Source organism: Camelus bactrianus, chromosome 21 (assembly GCF_048773025.1).
Source record: "Camelus bactrianus isolate YW-2024 breed Bactrian camel chromosome 21, ASM4877302v1, whole genome shotgun sequence".
NCBI classification, from domain to species: domain Eukaryota; kingdom Metazoa; phylum Chordata; class Mammalia; order Artiodactyla; family Camelidae; genus Camelus; species Camelus bactrianus.
Genome location: NC_133559.1, coordinates 25,761,090 through 25,782,030, shown reverse-complemented (window position 1 = coordinate 25,782,030; position 20,941 = coordinate 25,761,090). Strand labels below are relative to the sequence as shown.

Below are 20,941 nucleotides of genomic sequence, written 5' to 3'. Positions count from 1 at the left end.
CAACCAAATATAAAAGGTAAGGTAAAGCCTATTTTAAAAAAAATCTCTTAAAATGTCTCTGAAAAGAGAGTAAAATCTCATTTTGTGCTAAAAATTAAGAAATGACAAAAATTACTCCTGTTACTTTTTAACCCGAGTCCAGCAAAAAGTTATTTTTCATGCTAACCATCTGTAAGTATTTCCCATATGTCCATTTGTTTCTACCCACTTGTTAATGCTGTAGTTGTTTTCTAAACTTTCTAATAAGAAGCAACCCTTCATAGCGGTTTGATTGGAACAACTCAAGGCATTTAATTCAACACAAGACACGTCTAGTTCCTCTGAGAAATTAAGCTCATTAAAGGTATTGCTTCTCATAACAAGAAGCATGTTGCTTTGCATCATTTACTTATCGACTAAATTACTCAAAGATACTCTATAAAGCATGTTAGCGCAGTTAGCGTATTTCTAACATATTAATGCAAGCTTACTTTCAGCTTTAACAAAATTACGAGATGGTTTTCAAAAGTAAACATTTCTCTTATACTAGAATGTAAATACCTGAACAAAAGTAGTCTTGAGAGGCACCCACTTGTTTACAGTGACCTTTAATTTTCTACTGATGGTTTAGAGAAATACTATTTTTAATAGTCTGACAATTTCTTTTATGGAACACAAAAGGAATTAACATTACTTCTGTCTCCTAAAAGATTTCCATGAAAGAATTTCAACACAGCATCAAAACAAAGTACTTTCTCTGAATCTCATAGTATGATTTTATAAGATGAATTTGTATTTGCTCTGCATTGAGAAGACTCACCTAGACTAGCATTTCCATTGATGTTAGTAAGTTTTCCAAAAAATAAAAAGGAAACAAAGGGAAAGAATGTAGAGGCAGTGTCTACAGCCAAATAAGTTAAGAAAAAAAATAGCTTAAATATTTTTTTACAAATCTGGACTCCTTTGTATCAAAGTCTCAAATTAATTTCACCACTGTGAATCTCCACAGGTGAGGAATAAGAGGTCTAGACTACAGTATGGAGAATTTATCAACTTATTTGGGTATGAATTCTGTTTCAGAAATGTTTAACTTTGTAGATTTTTCCAATTAAATCATCAGATTATCTCTTAAGGAAAGGCAAAGTTTTCTGAATTCCAAAAATCACTGACAAAGAAAATAAAATTCAATTTTTAAATATAGCAATGATGATATTAATGATGCAGCATTATTTGCAACATGAAAGCATTAAAAATGACTATGTGTCACTATACTAGAAAAAGCACCCTGTTAGTTTTACAAGAAAAAAAAAATTCCTGTCTTCTCAGAGCTTAAATTTCCAAAAGGACAAAAGCACTACAGCAGATAAAAAATCATGTGAACAGAGCAGGACTGCACATGAAGCAATAGTTATTTGTAAGCAACAGGCTAAGTGCATATGATATTAAAAAGAAGGAAAAAAACACAGTGTGCAAGCTCCATGACCAATATAACAGTGAGATTTCAAAACCTGCTTGAATCATCCAGTAAGCTGAGCAGGAGAGAAAGTTCAGAGGTGTAAATAATGCTATCAAAAGGAGGATAAGTCGTTGTGGTGAAAGAGTGGAAGAATATAGCTGGGAAGCAAAATGACAGACAAAGGAAATGAGACAGTCTTTGGTAGTCTAGTGATAATACTTCAAATAAAGTTCAGCTCTTAGTGTTGCTCTATGGGGTAACTGCGAGCTCCCAAAGCACCCCAAGTTGCTTGGTCAAAGGACTGAGTCAAGAAAACTGTGGCAATGGCATTTAGAATAGAAAAGTGGGTTGTCCCAGAGGCAGAGAAATCCTGTGGGAGAGGTTGTAATAGTTTAGGTGAAAAATGACCATATTCTAAAATACAGAAAAAAGACTAGAGCTATCGAGCCACAAAAAATATAGAAAATACAGAAATTTATTAAGTGGATTCTCTGGACATTAATGATATTATAATTTCAAATAAATATGAATCACAGTATAGAATATACATTACTTTACCTCAAAGAATGCCCAGAAAGATCCTCCAAAGTGCTGTCAGTGTCAGGAGTCTGCTCATAATCTTTGACAGAAAGTTTGCTACTGGTCCCCGATTTCTTTCCTTGATGAGAGCCACGTTCTGAGCCAGACTGTGCTTTTTCTTCATCAAGAAGTGAGTTCTGAATACTTCCAGTGAGTGAATCCAGCCCTGCAAAGTAAATTTCTTACAAAACTGATTCCCAATATTAGAAGCTACTGAGAGATAGCTAATACATAGATTTCAATAAAATAACAAAGAGTACAGACCAGAGTATTTTTAAATGGACTTTTAAAGAAAATTGTTTTTCATATCTAAAATAAAGCAGTTCATTCTTCACTTCCATTTAAGGAATGCAAAGCTTCATCCATTAATAATACTTTTTAATAGCATGCCCCACATGCTATTAAAAAATAAACTGTTTTTAGAGCAAATGGTTAAAAAAAAGACAAACATATTAACCAAGGATAAATTACTACTCTATCCCTATTTTAAAAAAGTACATGAAAAGAAGTTTTTAAAGGATAAACCCAGAGGTGAGAGAAAAATGGTACCAACTGCCAACTGAACTTACACAATCCTTCTGAAAAACTCTAATGGCAAGAACTATGTAGCCAGATTCATAAAACTGTCCATATTCTCTGGCTCAGAATAATCTTACTTACAGAGTTATCTTAAGGAGATTAATGAAAACATTCAATGTATAACTTTATAATTTAAAATATTTCAACCTACATTTCCAATAATAGAAGAAATGTCTAAATTATACAATGACAGTAACTTGAATATTTACATAGCACTTTGTAATTTAAAATGCACTCCATATATATTACCTTATTGCTCAAACACTTTATGAGGTTTGTACCAGATGCTTGATTTACTGACGTAACTAGAGATCATGAGGCTAAATAACTTAAAGATACACAGTCAATAGCAGAAATAGGACATAAACTCAGACATCATGACTCTAACTCTAAGGCATTGTTCACCTTCATGACATGTTTCAACAGTAGCACAGAAAAATACTTGCTACGTTAAAAAAAGCAGAAAAAAAGAGTTGTGTACACATGTTAATGGCAGCTAACAGTTTTTTTCAATGTAGATATATGGTTAAATATCAAAAGAAAATGGAAAAATGAAAAAACAATTGTGCTGCACACTCATGTTCATAGCAGCATTATTCACAACAGCCAAAAAGTGGAAGCACCCTAAATGTCCTTCAACAATGATTGCATAAACAAAACATGATGTATACACACAATGAAATATTATTCAGCCTTAAAAAGGAAGGACATTTTGACAAATGCCACAACATTGATGAATCTTGAAGACATTACGCTAAGTAAAATAAGCAGGTCACAAATATTGTATGATTAAACCCTAATATGAGGCACCTAGAGTAGGCAAATTCATAGAGATACACAAAATAGAACAGTTGTTACCAGGGGTTCCAAGGGAGGGGAGAATGAGAGCTATTATTTGATGGATATAGAGTCTCAGTTTGGGATAATCAAACAGCTGTGGAGATGGATAATGATGACAGTTGCACAATAATGTGAATGTACTTAATGCCACTGAACTGGACACTTAACAATGGTTAAATTTCCTAGTCAAACTCATAGAGACATAAAGTAGAATGGCGGCTGCCAGGGACAGCGGGGAGGGAGGAAAGAGGATTCACTGTTTAATAGGTACAGAGTTTCCATACGGGATGATGAAAAAGTTCTGGAGACGGATAATGGTGATGGTTGCAAACAGTATGAATAAATTTAATGCCACTGATTCGTACACTTAAAAATGGTTAAAAAGCAAATTTTATGTTAGGTATTTTTTTATGACATAAAAATAGATAAATTTTAAAATAATGCTATATTATGCTTTAGTGATAGTAATAAGGTAACAATTTTTCATTAAAATTTAGTTTAAAAAAGAAAAAATGAAAACGATCTTACCATATGAGAAGTATTAAACCCAACTATCAACTAAGGAACTGCAAATCACTTCAATAAGATACCATTTTTCATGATCAGATTAGCAAATATTTTTAAAGTAATGAAACTGTGAGTGTCATTCAACACACACACAGGAAATAATACTCATACACCATTTCCAAGGGAGTGCAAAATGATATATCCTTCCTGGAGAACAACTCAAAAAACATATAAAAATAATTTTCCATCACCCTTGACTCAGAAATTCCACGTGACTCACAGTAATTCATACTAGGAAGCTACATGAAGATGTGTACCATGAATTAAACACACTGATTGCATTATCACAATGGGGAGAAAAATGCACAAATAATCTACAGGATTATTAATCAATTAGAAAGGATTCTATAATCTAAAATTTATGATCCCTAGGCTAGAAGCAAGCTGTTAATACTGTTTATCTCTAATTTTTCCATAATAAAGATGGATTCATTTATAAGAACATTTAATTCAGTTACTATTGTTCTTTGAAAATACAGAATTTAAAAACTGCCCTTGACTTCAAACAACTAGAAATTATAGACAATACAACAGTTTATGCAAGAAAGAATGAACTACTTATAATTTATAACTTAGATGACTGATTTCTTGAATACGTGTAAAGCACATTTGACTGTCCTTTATGACTGGAGTACTGCATTCTGTTGATTCTTATTTTGTGGTTGGCTTTATTCCTTTGATAACTAGGTAAAGCTAAAAAGCTAAAGCTCTAAACTTTCTTAGAAACAATGAACAGTACATACATGTACATTAAAAAATATGTGCAGTATATTGTATGTATCTACATGCAATATATTATATATGTACAGTCAAATTGTATCAATTTAATCTAATAAAACTGAAAAAAAAGTCATGGGGATGTAATGTACAGCATAGTGACCACAGTTAATATTTAAATATGTATCATAATATGAAAGTTGCAAAGAGAGTAGGTCATAAAAGTTCTCATCACAAGAAAAAAAATTTTTGTAACTATATGGTAACAGATGTTAAGTAGACAATATATATATACTCTTGCAATATATACAAACATCAAATCATTATATTGTACACATGTAACTAATAGAACAGTGTGTCACTTTTACCTCAATAAAAAGTTGTCTATTAAAAAAAAAATCTAAACTCCAATCAAGAGACGCATATGCAAAAAAAAGTTTGGCCCTAGTTTAAAAGATTAGCAAATGAAAGTATATTTATATGTTTTAAACTTAATTGAGATAAAAAAATTTTTCTTATGTTTACTACTTGAATCTACCAACTATTTTCAACTACACTGAAGAGCTGAGTGAGCATGTAGACATTCTTTTTCACCACCAGATGGAGTATACACAACAAAATTCACACTGATTTTAGAACTTAGGGATGAAGGAGAAACTAAGTTTAAGTTGATGCTGTGGAAAGTAGAACATGTAGGTTTCTTCTAAGGCACTGTGAGAGGGAATAAGGGAAAACAGAAAGCCACCAAATACCACCTATATTTCATCTAATCACGTTTTAGAGTATAATTTTTAAAAACCTATATTGAATCATATTATTTATGCTCATATTTTCAATACATCATAATATCTTAAGTTGTATAGAATACTGTAATAGAAGGTGAACCAGATTTAGGAGTCAGAAGTCAGAATCTAGGCTTTACCAATAACTAGTCAGTGATCTTAGGTGAAACACTAACAGAACAAAACATGACAACTGCCAAATACAAGGACTGAGCAAGATCAGCAGTTCCCAAAATGCATTCAGCTGAATTCTATCTAATGTTGTAACATGCTGGCTGAAGAAATGATTCTGTAGGCAAATAACTTTGGAAAATACTTCAAATTATAACCTTATCCTAAAATAAATAATGCATATTAGCATACTAAAAGTATTACTGAATCCTTTAAGAAAAAAGTCTATAAAAGCATTCCCCAAATTTATGGAGCCATGAAGCTCTTTTATCTTCAGAACACCTATGAGACAGCCTATCACAGTGAATCAGTATTCCACAAGAAAAGACAGACTTAGGAAAGTGTTGGTAAAATGACATCTAATGTTCCTACCAAAGACTTTCAGAACACTTCCAATCTGCAAGAGAGTTATACTAGGTCAGTGATTAAGAAATAATTTCTCCCAGCACTCTCACACTGGAAGTATAAAGTGGCACGAGCTTTCTGAAGAGCTTTTTGGCAAAATATTTCCAAATTTTAAGCATGGCATAATCAATGCCCCATTATCTCACTTCTAGGATATTTCCTTAAAGCAAAGAACCAGACCAATGCATAAAGATGCATTTATCAGGACAGTCAACGCAACAGTGTTTATAATAGAAAAAAAAAGAAAAGAACCTAAATGTCCAGCAATGGAGAATTGCCTAAATAAATTACAATATATTCAAATAACAGAACACTAGGTAGTCATTACCAAAGGGTAGTTCATATTTACTAACAGAGAAAGGTATCTGAAACCCACTGACAGAACAAAACACATAAAATGTGATCCCATACATGTACCATTTCCTATTTCCATATGTCTACAGATTGTCTGGAAGGATTCTTACTAAAAATGTTAACATTTCACACCTATTTAGATATCTATTATTTAAAAAAACAAAACAAAACAGAAAACAACAAGTGTTAGCATGGATGTGGAGAAACTGGAACCCTTGTGCATTACTGGTGAGAATGTAAAATGTTGACCTGCTACGGAAAACTGAAGGCAGTTCCTCAAAAAAGTAAACACAGAAATGCCTTTTGATCCAGCAAGTCTACAACTGGGTATACACACAAAAGAACTGAAAGCAAGGAGTCAAATAGTATTTATATACCAATGTTCATGGCCACATTATTCACAATAGCCAAAAGGTCAAAACAACCAAGATACCCATCAACTGCTGAATGAATACACAAAATGTGATATATACATATAATGGATTATTTAGCCTCAAAAAGGAGATTCTAACACATGCTACAACATGGATGAAATTTGAAGACACTACGCTAAATGAAATAAGCTAGACACAAAAGGACGAATACTGGATGATGCCACTTACAAGAAGTATCTAGAGTAGTCAAATTCATAGAAACAGAAAGTAGAACAATAGCAGGGGCTGGAGGGAGGGAGGGAGGAAAGGGGTGTTATTGTTTAATGGGTTCAGAGTTTCAGTGTGGGATGATGAAAAAGTTCTGAAGTTAGGTAACAATGATGGTTGTACAACACTGCGAATGTGCTTAATAGCACTGAACTACACACTCAGAAGTGGTTAAAATGATAAAGTTTATGTTATGTATATTTTACCACAATAAAATAAAATCTGGCTATCTCTAGATGGAAAGAATACAGGTAATTTTTTATTTTTAAACAGTTTTCTGTATTTACTGATTTTTGCCCCCTGTCTTTTTTTGTTGTTGTTAACTCAATAAGTGATTTTTCACTATTAGGAAAAATAATTTTGGAAGCAAAATTACTCCCTAGGGACCATTCTGTGAGCTTAAGTGGCCTCTGCCTAATCACTGTGTCTTCTCACTTCTAGGCTTACAGAGGTCATTACAGCCAAGAGCAGAACGGAGGGGACTGAAAGGTATTCTCCTCAATCAAAACATTTAAGAGTGCCAAAGGGCCGGCTACTGTGCTAAGCACTGAGATGTACACATTATATATGTAAGCTTCAAAATTACCATCTGAAGCATCGAGTAATCATCTTTATTTTATAAATAAGAAAATTTGAGTATTACACTTAATGACAGACATATTATTATATAAATTTTTTAAAAAGAAGTTGCAGAATAATATGATTTCATTTCTGATTTTAAATAAAGATATATGTGGGACTGTGTATAGTTTTATGTATATATTGGAAAAACAGGCATCAAAAACCTTACAGCAGTTATCTCTGAGCAGAGGAGTCAACAAGGATTTATATTTCTTATTCGATTATTTACCTATAATCCTTAATTTTTTATCACTGTAAATGTATTCCTTTTGTATTAAGCAAAGGATTCATAATGTTATATATCAAAAGGTATTGTAAATGATAAATATGAAAGCTAATTACACTATCATAAAGAAATTAATCTAACCTATGGAATCAAATCATAACTTCAGATCACTATCACAGAATCATTGGTAAGAGAGAAAAATCACCATGTAGTAGGATTCCACTTACATTCTGTCTTTTCCTTTTTTCCTTTCCTTCCTTTAGAAGAAGTAGATGAACGAGATGATGCAGCAGACTGGGCCCCTGATGAGTGCTGGGAGGTAACGTCCACAGAGGAAAGATCATAGGCAGACTTCCTGCTAGCATGGTCCTCCTGAAGGCCTAAACTGTTACTACCAAAACTGTCAAAGAATGAGTAATGGTGGTTAAAGAAAGAAGTTCTAAATCACAGCTAAAATTATATATATTTTAAAATTTATTTAGTCGCAAGGAGAATATAACTGTAATCAAAGATGTCTTCCACTTTTGTTTTCTTACTACTATAAACCTGGATTATCAGACCTCACCAGAGAGAATATCTTCCCTAATTTCATTTAATATCCTCCCAATATTTTATCATATAAAATAATCTGTAATTATTCACATTCAATATAATTTTCTTCACAACTTACAAATTGTAATGCACAAAAAACTATTGGATGTTCTTTTAAAAATTGTCTAGCTGAATTACTGAAAATAAGTATTATTAAAATTATCACAAAAGTATAGCTTTAAATTTTGAGCTTTAAATAAAAGATTAAAATTTTCAATTAAGACTTGTAAGGATTTAATGTGACATTTAATAATATCATCAATCAGCACAATTTATTACGTCTTATTTCTAGGCTGAAGTAGAACACATTAAATTATTGTTCTCTATAATATGATCAGAAGGAAAATAATTATACTATATTAAATTATCAACCTGAAAAGAAATTAAGGCCACATTTTTCAATGTATATTGAAAATGTTATAAATATTTGAAATATGAAAATGAAAAAAATATTATATTTTTTCTCTTATGTGTCTAGATTACCCATTTTTATTGGTTTCACTTCAATAAAAAAACTGCCTGAGTTTTTTGTTTTTAATCATAAGATTGAGTTAATACAGGTAAAGCCCACTCAGTCCTCTCAGTGCCTTGTACATTAAGTGTTCAATAAATATTAATATTATAATAGTTATGTTTCAAAGCTTTGTAAAATTTTAGACATTACCCCAATTATAAAAAAAAAAGTACTAACTACTTGGGATCAGGAATCAAAGATATATCTAGTCGTCTTCAATTAAATCACAGAAAACCATTTCTTAATCATCCTACATTAATATACAATGGGATAGTTTTTCCAATACTAACCTCTACTGGGAATTCACAGATTGATTTAACAACCTATATTTTTGGCTTACCATGGGCCAGGGGCTGTGAAAGCACTTTGTATTTCACTGAACATTCGTTAACACTTCAACAGAGAAGGAAACTGAGGTACAGGGAAATTAAGCAATATGCCCAAAGGCTAACAAGTAATAATCAGGAGAGCCAGCATTTAAACCCACACAGTCTGGATCCAGAGCTCATAGTCTTAGTAACCACTATGCTATGCAGCTTCTACTTATATCTTTAAACAAGCAAAATTTGACTAATATGCAGACCACAGTTCTCATTCGTGCATTTTTCTCACTCTTCAGATTTTATTCTATATTGTTAACATAGTCTTACTTGGGCTCAAGAGCTGACTTTTTTTCTGTCAAAGTCCCACTCCCTGTAGAGGAGACAAAATCATCTTCATATGAAACACTGCTTAGAGGGGTTGCAACAGCATTAAAAGGACGGGGTGCTGACGTTCCTCTTTCCAGCCTGTCTTCAAGCCCTGGCAAGTGTAATAAATGAAATGTGTTTTAAAACAACAATTAAATATGCTACAAGCAAAGCACTCTACAGCATGGTTTTAGGGACATTTTAGTTTGCTTTTTATTAGTGCTTCTTTTCAAGTTATCTTTACACCTAACAGTGTATTTTTAACTTTTTATTAGAGAAGTTATCAAACATACATAACAGTAGAAAGAATTGGATAATGAAACCAATGCATCCATCACCCAGCTTTAACAATTATCAACACACGACCAATCGAGTTTCAAAGTTCCTATTCCCTCCATCTCTTAACTCTCCCCCAAAGATTATTTTGAAGTAAATTTGAGATACATTTCAACTTTAAATATTTCAGCATAACTAAAATATCTTAATGAAAATCAAATAGAAGGATTTAAGAACAAATCCAATTTTCTTGTGGAAAAAAATTGAGGGTGTTGATTTAAAAAGCACTTTGCTTTCATCAGAATTTGAAAATCCAAAGAACTTTTAAAAGTACCACCTATAGAAATAAGTGTTAAACAGAAGAGATCAATAGCACATACAGACCTGCACAAAACCATGATGAAGTGGCTAAATATGAACTCTAGGAAAACACAATGTGATATTCAATTAAACGTAAGATGAACAGATGAAATCAACTCATTTGTCAAGCTGTTCACTACGCAGAATGGAAATAAAAAACCAGGCTGTCCACAGGCTTCGTAAGGCTCAGCCTCACTCTCCAACCTGGGAGTTCTAAGGTTATGTTAGCATAAGGTGGGTAGAATCCACCTATGGTAGGAAGAACAGAGAAAGGGCCCTGAAGGAATTGAGTCCATCATAGAAAAGGAAAGCTGTGTTGCAGGATTTCAGGGGTAAGAAGGGAACTTCAGAAGTTAATGTTTCAGACCCCAACCATATAGATACTTTACTGTTCAAAGTCTGTTTTTAAAATTAGTTTTGACAAACAGTAACAGATTTATTTCCATATTAGAAATGTTACATCAGTTGCCCTTCTCAATTCTTCGCTATCGTATTGCCAACTGATCCACAAGTCACTGTATTAAGAAATATACTTATTTTCTATCTAAATACATAACTCTGGTCACAGCAAACCTAGTATACACTTGATACATACCAATCCTGAACATCACCTATGAATTTCTCTAAATTAGACCAAAATTTCTACAACTACTAATCAAGTAGCAGTATATGACAATATCAGCTAAAAATTAAGATTTTAAAGATTAAGTGACAATACTCTAGTTGAAGCTTGCAGATAATCTGGATTAATTTGGACAATAATAAATCTCCATTATCCTCATAACGAACAATGAAAATTTGTAGTTAAGAATTATCATGTACAGAATTGCAAAAAAAAATCTACCTTAACATACAAATATTACAAGGCTTACTTATTTTTCTCACCTTTTCCATATAACTTATATGATTTTGTAAAAATATTAATGACACTATGTGGACTTCCCTTTGCCAGTTCTTCCCACGGTCCTTTGCTTTGTGTACCACCTATGTGCCCAAACAGAGGCAGGAATTTTTCAGCTTCCTTTTGAAATTCTTTGATGGGTTCATAAGCATTTCTTTCTCCAGCACAAAATTCCTTTTCTTTTAAGATTTCTGCTAACTTCAAAGAGGGCCTTCCATCTCGGACTCCCTCTTCTTCAGACAGACTCCCCTCACTAAGAAGAGGCCCTTCACTAACTGAATCTGTGCTGGAACCAAGAGACATTTTGGCTTTGTCTTGAGAACAAGCTTGCATATCAGAGCTAGAGGAGTCGGTCTGCCTCTTACATAGCTGTGCCAGCAGCCCTTCCGGTTTGGGGCCAGGGGATCTCATTCTGAAGTTTGATATGGCACTATGAGGTCTTATCATCTCAGGAAGCTTTTTAAATTCACTAAGATTGCCTACACCAGGAAGATCATCATCAAAAGTTGCATGAGATACACAGGTTCCCAGCATCTTTTGAATTCGAGCAGAGAAAACATCTTCTGCATCCTCTTTCACAGGTGGACTTATAGCTTTGGTCCAAGGTCCATCTTCTTGGGGTGTTTGCTGCACATCAGTGTTCCATACTGACCCATAGTTAATGTTAGCCCCAGCTAATTTCTTGGCTTCACTTTCAATCCTGCTAGACAAAGAAGCAGCTGTTGCTTTCAAGGCTTCAATACGATCCAGTTTACTCTTATACTGGCTAGCACTAGGTTTTAACAAGGCATCTGGATGAGCAGCTGGTGAGGTCAGATATGGTTGAGGTGTAAAAGTTAATGGCCCTGAGGCCATATTATGATTCTTCCTAGTTGGTAAAATAGATTCAAAATCCTTATGCAAAATTCCTACATGCTCTAGACTCAAGAGATGGGACAGTAAATTTCCAGCTGTTCCACCAAGAGGCTGTGGCTGAGAATGGTGGACTCGTGGACTCAGTCTGTCAGGCTGCATCCACGTAGGATCCATCAAGTCTCTCCTGGAAATGAAAGTCACAATATGTTAGTTAAACAGGACCTTATAACTAAGCCACCTTTTTTTTCTTTTAAACTTCAGGGTTTTGTTTTTTTTTTTTTATTAGAAGAGCAATGCATAGCCACTGCAAAGCAAACAAACAAACAAACCAAACCCCCAAAGGATAAAAAGGATAAAGATCACTCATAGCTAAACAATGAAAGAAGCACTATTACTATTTCATTTAGAATTATGTCTTACCAAACATTTTTCTACATGTATGCTGTGTTCGGTGTTATTTTTTCACAAAAATGGAATCTTATCATACATACCGTTTTTTAAACTGCTTTCTTCAACTAAGACATTTTTTAAACTATTAAAGAGAAGGCATTATAACTTTAAAACTCTGTTAGCAATTCTTTACAATACTGGCTCTACCCTTCCCTTTAAAAATAATGTTATATAAAAGAGAAATGCTTAAGATTGATAAATATTAATGTAGGCATGATATTATTCTAATCAACAAATATTTAATAAATGCCAAACAGTTATGTTTAACATTGTACATACTAAAGAAATGAGATTATTACAATCTCTAAGTTCTAAGAAAAACTGATGAACATCAAACGAGTACCAATAGAAATACAGAATACTGGGTAGGACACCCATAAAGTTTAGAAACAGAATAAAGATATCCTAGATGACATTAGATAATTCACTTATGTTTCCAGACCATAGACAACCTGCATATTAAGGGATACTATACAAAGATAAAAGGCTGGTGTTAAATGTTAAGAAGATCCTTAGAAAAAATAACATGAGGTTTTGTCCTTGGTCTTGTCCATTATTTTTGGATGATGACATGAAGATATGCTTATCAAATTTATAGATGACAGAAAGCTGGGAGGCATGGCAAACCCAACAAATTATCAAATTATGATTCAAAGTTATTTAGACAGGCTGCAAACTTATACCAAACTAGTATGAATAAATGTGAAGTCCTACTAATTGGGTTCAAAAATATCATCTGGAGGAGAGTAACCAGGGTGATAAGGGAACTGAAAAGCATGTTATGCAAGGTTTGGTTGCAGGTTATGCTGCAGCAGTCTTTTATACAGAAGGGCTGCTATGACAATGGAGTAAAGGAAGGAAGACCAGTGCAGAGAGTCTATGCCACAGAATATAGACTATTACAAATGCAAAATGTGAGGTTATTAGGGTCCAAACCAAGCTAGCAGTAATGAGAATACAAAGGAAGTTATAGATGAAAAAGGTATTGCTGAGTAAAAATCCAAGTATTTAGAATGACAATTTTGACTGTAGAGGAACAGTGGTAGTCAAAAATGGAAAGACTTAAACCACTTAAGACTTAATCCTTACTCTTCAGTTTCTCAAGATCTAGGAGGAAGAGAGAGACTAACCAACAGCTAAAACATGATGCCATAAGCACTGATACAAAGATATATATAGTTCAGTGGGGTGTGGAAAGGGAACAATGAACTCTGCTAGCCAAGGAAAGTGACTTTTGAGCTGGATCTTCAAGATCTTCAAGGTCAGATATGTAATTTGGAGTTTTCCAGGTAGCTAACGCAAAATAATGGAACGTGAAGGGTAATAAAAAGAAATATTGTATTTTTAAGCATAAAGTAACCAAGATATGTTAAAACTATTAACAGGAATAGGGAAGCTAAGAAACAAGTAGAGGGAAAAGTGGAGGCAAGAGGTTCTTTGATCTCAAGTCAAAGAAGTCTGATATTAAAAGAAAGGAGAGAAACAGGTGCAAGGTAATCATGTCTAGGAATAGTCTGATTTATATTTGGTTGTTTTTTAATATTGGGTAACTTGTTTAGAGTTAGAAGGAAAGAACTGAATACATGAAGCCAGCAGGATATGTCTGACAATAAGAACAGGACAGAGATTAACTGTAGAGTATATGTACTTAAAGGTGTTCAAATTCAAAACAATTTTTAATTTATGCTTAAAATTTGAAATGTATTTACAACCTTAAATAAATCATATGAAACATTTCACTTATTGGGAGACAGTGTGTAGAGCGGTTAAAAGTATAGGCTTCTAGAACCAGATTGCTTAAGTTCAAAGTGATCTCAACTTTAAAGTTTTGACCTTTGAGAAAGTTAATTAAATTCTAGGTCTTAATTACCTCTTCTATAAAACAAGAATAACAGTGCCTAACTCAAAGAATTACAAGGATTACATAAAGTAATACATGCAAAGCACTTAGGTCAGTGCCTGAAATCTTACAAACACTCAATAAGTGTTAGCTATTTTTATCAATATCATTATTCTCTTGGTGTGGAGGGGTACAGCAAGAGGGGCAAGAGGACCATATGTATCAACCCAAAACTGGAAAGTGATCAGAATTGTTTTTTCTTATTTTTTTAGATTTTTATTTGTGCATTCTCAAAGAAGAATTTCAAAATCTTTGTCTTCACAAAATGGTTATTTCAAGGAATAATTTATAATCATGTAATCTGAAAATCACCTTAACTTTCACGTACAAATAATTTTTTTTTACTTTATTGCAAACATTACAGCAAAAAGTATTTTTTCTTAGAGTAAAATAGCCCTCAATCACCGATCTGAAATCAGATCAAATCCCTTCTTAGTCCCTGTCCATGTGTTCATATGCATATCCAAATACAGCTTTTGAGAAGTAAGATGCATTGATATACGAGTCATATGAAGAAATTTTCCATAGTAATGGATAAGGGAATGCCTTTTGAAAATTATTCAACACAAATACTTTAAAATACTAATTTCACTGTGATTCATTTATCCAACAACTTCCATCATGTGATTAGGTCAGAGAAGGCAAGCGTGCTTCCAATGGCAGGTGATCCCCAAGAGGAACTGACATTTACACTAGATATTAAAGAATAGGTAAAACTTGAACAACAGAGTAGGGCATGCAGTAAGCAACCATCAGAAGATATTAACCAATTTCTAAATAAACCTCTTGTTCACACAGAAGGTCAATCAACAAAATTCACTGAGCATAGACACTATCCCAAATTTCACGGGAAAGACGAATCTTAATCATCTTGCATTCTCCCCTTTTTACCTTGCAAGAGGCTGTGGAGGTTCTGACAGAGACATGTCACTACTGGAAGATGCACTTGGGGGACGTTCCTGCACTTTGTTCTCTTTGTCAGATTCTCCAGATGGCTGATACCCTGGTCTGGTCTAAGAAAAAAAGGACATCAAATTTACCTGATTCCCCCCATAAAGACATATTCAAGGTGCACATAAGATAAATCTTAAGTCACTTCAACTTTAAAAAGATCATGAAATGCAGGAGGTTTTCTCTCTCAAATAAAACCAATTCAAATTTGTCTGTCTTAAAAACAGCCATTACAGGTAGCAGCAAAATTACACATGAAATCCAACAACTAACACTAACTGCATAGTTTGGAGGAAGTTAATACTCTTTCCAAACCTCAGTTTTTCACCTAATGAGTGGAAATACTAGTAGTACCTACCCTTCTCAGGGTTTTGAGGAGTTACTGAAGCTTCAGCCTGTAAAGCCTTTAAAACAGTATGCGGCATATGGTATATACTCAAATGTAATTCTTACTATCCTTAAAAAACAATAGCAATACTTGTAAAATTAGCACACTAAAGTAGGATATTCTCTAATTTCAGAACAGATAATAAAACTAGGTTTTTCATTAACACAGTCTAACTTTATCTGTTCAGTAATACAATAGAACCAGGCAAGGATATAACTAACAGCAACGAGGAGACAAACATACCAGTAACAAGCACTGTAGGAAACTGGGTACTTATTTTTAATCATATTTCTCAAATTACTCTGCATATAGAATAAACTTCATGAGAGGCCATCATTACTATAAATATTGTCAGAGCATACACCTGAATATTAGGAATGGTGAGTAATTTTTAAATAGTATAGCAAAGAAGTATTTCCTAACCACGAATTACTTCCCTTTGTATTTCTGTCACTACCACTACCTGTGTTTCCTGTGTAACAGGTTGATGAGCTGGCTCTTCAAGCAATGACTTTTCTATTAGCAATTTGGAGTAAGTGTCCTGCAGCCGCCTACTTGCTGATGGCTCAGAAGGCGGCACAGTTTTTACTTTGGTGAAGGCTTCTTTCTGTTTCCGGTAGAGCTCCTGTAATCGTTTGTTCTTCTGTTCAGTGGCCTCCTTTTGAGCCTTCTTCTCTTCATTTTGCTTCCTCTTCCTTTCTTCCTGCTGTCTAACAATGTACTGCCGTACCTCATCTGTGTCATAGTGGCGCTTTTTGGAAATAACGGGGGGCTCTTCGTTAGCTGTTGTTTTGTCAGGTTTTCTTTTTATTGGGCTATGACTCCGAGGAGCTTGTACTGACGCTGATGACTTCTGATTCTGTAACTCTCCTGTCTCCTGCCTTGCAGTCTGAGCTGTAGAATCCAGCTGTAGGTCATCAAGAATTCCACGAATTTCAACAGGTAAAAAGTCCTTATTTAAGGCAGCATTTTCCTCCTGTTTATTATCTGGAAGAGAGGGAGCTAATTTCTTTACGTTACTTTCTGACCGAGCTCTACTTCTTGAACGTTCTGAGTTTCGTGGAAGATGTCTGTGTGAAACATCCAACCTAGGATCCGATTCTGCTCTTCCAATATGACCCCCTGCAAAGTATGAACTGTTAGTGACATACTAAAATTCTACATCCATGCCTAAGATTTACTGCACTAAGGAGAAAATTAGGGAATTCTGCTTTATCTTAAACTCAAATTCAAACATCCTATAAAATCTTCTAAAGAATATTTTAAAGGAAAGAAAAACATCCTTTTTGCAGTAAGAGAGGAATTTCAATATTCTTAGAAACTATATTTCCTTGGCATTTTAAAAAAAGTACATCTTTTAATATTTCTGCAATAAGGACAGATCTTGCTATTGTCATGAATGTTTAACTATTAATATTAACAGAGAATTACTGTTTCTCTCCCATGTGCATATTTAATGTTACTAGTTCTCTCCCTCCCTAAGCCTCCAAACATTGTTTAAAAACCAACGTTATACTGCCACAATTCTCCAATGAATAAAGAAAGAACTGAATATAGAGAAACAATCATTTTATCATCTAAATGTTTGTTGATGTGGCTAAATTTTAAAACTGAGAATGTATGTAAGTTTATTTATAAGCTAGAGGAAAGTGAAGAGGAACAGATACAAAATAAATATTGACTGCCATACACCAAATGGCATTTTTTACTGAATTCACTTCAGAAGCTCAAATTATTTGAGGCAAATTTTAGCTACTGAAAAGAAAAGCTGGCTTGTAGGTATCTATATTTCATTTCCCAAAATTAATGTTCATGAAAAAGTATCTAGTTATTTCAAATGATATAAACTAGTTATTTCAAGACATTTCAAAAAGAGAAAAGCAATGGACTTGAGGGTCAAACTAAAGAGCTGGGGATCTACATCAAATATTGCCACCCACTGACTATATAACCTCAAGAAAAATCACTTCTCTCCCAGGGCCTGTTTCCTAATCTGTCAAACAAAAAGAAATCCAACCTTATGAATGTCCACCTGTGTTTGCAAACGCAGAGATAAGACAAATTAGACCTGATTCTCTAAAGGTCCCTAAAAGTCTAATAAGAGTTGATTAAATGATGCTCTGCAATTTATTCACAATGACAGCTAAATATAGTTAATATAACACAAGCAAACTTGTTAATAAAGATCACCGTAACATCTGTTTATGTGGAAATTATCCAGACAAGCCCAATAGAATATTTCTTCCTTTTTTGAGCTACATTTACAATTAGAAAGCAAAGTTCTAAAGCATTCTTAAAAGAGTATTTGCACCTCTCAAAGTACTTACACAAGCAACTTTTAACTGCTTTTCTCAACAGTTTTAATGACTGAGATAATTTAATAACTTAGTTACTCACCAGATTTAGTAGCTCTTTCTCTTCCACCTCTGTCACTTGACGCTGTTCTTCGCTCTTTTTGCTCTATTCTGGGTGCAGGTCCCAGAATTTTCTTTACCAATTTTTGTCCATCTCGCCAAGAAGACGTACTTATCAGATGACTGCTACCTAAAATATATTAAATTTAAAACTTAAATTTTATCTCTAAGAAGTACATCTTACTCAACCATACAAGTATTTGTAATTAAACCTTCACTTATCTTACGCCAAAGTCAAAAGGTTTACAGTCTAATTTTATTTTTAAACTTTGAGTCCCCAAAAATCAATAAACAGTTTGTTTAAATATTGATTTACCCACACACTTCAAATACTAGGTGTAAAATGCTTTGAAAGTGAAATACCAAATATTAATAATTTCTGAAACCTCAAGAACTAGGGCACTGAATCCAACAATTTTAGCTTAAAACAAAAATATGTCTTAACTGTACTAAGTGTTTGGTTTACAAAAACCAGCACAGTACCTGACACATTCTAAAATGTATGTTTGCTGAGTGAACAAATGACTTAATCTAAGCATAGAAAAAAATTTGAGGAAACATATAACAAACCGTTCACAATGATTACCTTTGAAGGGGATGGCATTACAGGGAATTGCACAGTGTATTTTACAGATATATACCAACAATATATACTACTTTTTACTGCATAAAACAATGACATTTCACAAGCAAATATCATCAACACTTTAAATTGCCCTCATTATAAAAGTTCATAAAAATAAAAGTATATACCAATAAATACAGGTGTTTACCAAGAGAAAAACTTTTCATTTACTAGTTTCAGATTGTAAAAAAGTTAAAATTAGAGCATTATTTCAAAATAGTAACTTAAACATAGCCAAAGTTGATAAAATTACAATAAATTCACTCTACTTATACAATGCTTGTTGAAGGTTAAGTGGATATAGTTTCTTTAAAAAAAACCAACAATGTAGTATTACATGTCAGGGGCCCCCAAAGTGTTCATTTCCCTTGAGCAAAGAATCCAAGTAATACAAATGTATCCAATAGAAGAAAAAATGAAAAATTTCACTGTATAATCTTCTAAATATCAGAAGTAATCGAAAATACTGAGTGGTGAAAAATTAATTAAACTATATTTCTATTTGATGGAGTACTCACAGTACTCAGAAATTTGGCCATTACAAATTACAATTTCTATAAGAAATGTTCTTGTGGTGAGATGCTAAAGGAAAAAGGTAAAATTTTATGTACACAATGATTACAATCACCTGTTATGATTTTAAAATTGCTATAAGAAAATACACAAAATAATACTAACATTTTGTTTAACGGCGGTAGTTTTTATGTTTTCTATTTTTCAAGCTTTCTGTGATGCTATTTTATTGTATTTATAATTTTTAAAAATTCCACTTAGAGTTTCTTTTAAAAGGGCTTATTTAAAAGTTTAAATGGAAGCACAGTTTTGATGAAAACATCTATTATTAAAAAAATACAAAGCGGGAGGGTATAGGTCAGTGGTAGAGTGCACATCTATTCAAGCACAAGGTCCTGGGTTCCCCAGCACTTCATTAAAAAAAATAAATAAAGCCTAAGTACCACCCCCACCAAAAAGTATACAGTGCTGTAATGTCAATTATACCTAAAATAAAACTGAAAGGAATAAACATTTTTTAATTAAAAAAAAATCTGAATCACAAATGTGTGCTATTTACTTTAGAAATGTTTTTGCACATTGTTATTAACCTTATACAGTCTATCTAAAATATTTTAAAGGTTTAAAGTCTATTATTTAATCTATTTATAAGAAATTTTATGGTTTTTTTCTTTTGGGGGGAGGGGAGGTAATTAGGCTAATTAATTAATAATTAATTAATGGAGGTACTGGGGATTGAGCCCAGGACCTCATGCATGCTAAGCACAAGCTCTGCCACTGAGCTATTCCCTTCCCCTCGAAATCTTATGTTCTTAAACAAAATGGAGAACAGGCTTCTCTTCGATTTCAGATTAATTTTCCGAATCAAGAGCAAACAACCATGAATAGGTAGTTATTTATAAATGTTGGCTTCCAAATATGCTGGGTGGTTATTTCTAAATTCTGGCTTTGTGGAATAGTCTCATGGAGTCATTGGTACAAAAAGAAGACTTTCGTTATAGATAAACTATTAATACAGCTTAGGTGCATTTAATGACTGCCTCCGTCATTGCCACAGTACATACACAGGGATTAGCACATCACAAAGCTGGATAAATACAATCCAAGATCAGTATTTGTAAGTTTTAGTGGTCTCAGTGCTTCATTTCAAAATATGCCCCTGACAACAGTATTACCTAACAGCATGTGAAAAATAATACTTTATTTTTTAATGTAAGAATTAGTTTCATTTACATTCAGTTAATTCATGTTCCTATAATATTTTAATTTTTATTTGTATACAGCTAGGATCATCCTTTTATGACATCTAGAGTTAACAATGGGTGTCACAAAATATGTTACTTGCCACTCTTTTGATTAGTCTATCACCAGAAAAATAAGCACCTGGTCAAAAACCAGTGCCCTATCATTCCTATTTCATGTTCCCTTAAGACCTGGTACATTCCCTAACCTACATTCACTACCCTTTATTGTAACTACATATCTACTGTTTTCCTGACCAGATTATAAGTTCTAGGAAGGCAGAGGCTATGGGCAACCTGCTTACTACTGTATTGCCTAAACTTGGAATAGCCCAGTGTCTCACATACAGCAAGTG

The 20,941-nt window shown here is 33.3% G+C and overlaps 1 protein-coding gene across 6 annotated transcripts in view; it reads right to left on the bottom strand.

Annotated features, from left to right (window-relative positions):
- CEP350 (centrosomal protein 350) overlaps positions 1 to 20,941 on the bottom strand; it is a 122,689-nt gene that overhangs the window by 62,923 nt on the left and 38,825 nt on the right. For 4 of the 6 annotated variants that reach the window (XM_074349885.1, XM_074349888.1, XM_074349889.1 and 1 more), the window contains 7 exons: positions 18,190 to 18,336; positions 16,253 to 16,914; positions 15,345 to 15,466; positions 11,233 to 12,287; positions 9,673 to 9,823; positions 8,145 to 8,317; positions 1,994 to 2,180 (listed from right to left, as the gene is read on the bottom strand). In XM_074349885.1, coding sequence (XP_074205986.1) covers positions 1,994 to 2,180; positions 8,145 to 8,317; positions 9,673 to 9,823; positions 11,233 to 12,287; positions 15,345 to 15,466; positions 16,253 to 16,914; positions 18,190 to 18,336 — 2,497 coding nt within the window. The remainder of the gene's footprint in view (positions 1 to 1,993; positions 2,181 to 8,144; positions 8,318 to 9,672; positions 9,824 to 11,232; positions 12,288 to 15,344; positions 15,467 to 16,252; positions 16,915 to 18,189; positions 18,337 to 20,941) is intronic. The other 2 variants (XM_074349887.1, XM_074349891.1) reach the window with 1 other exon arrangement.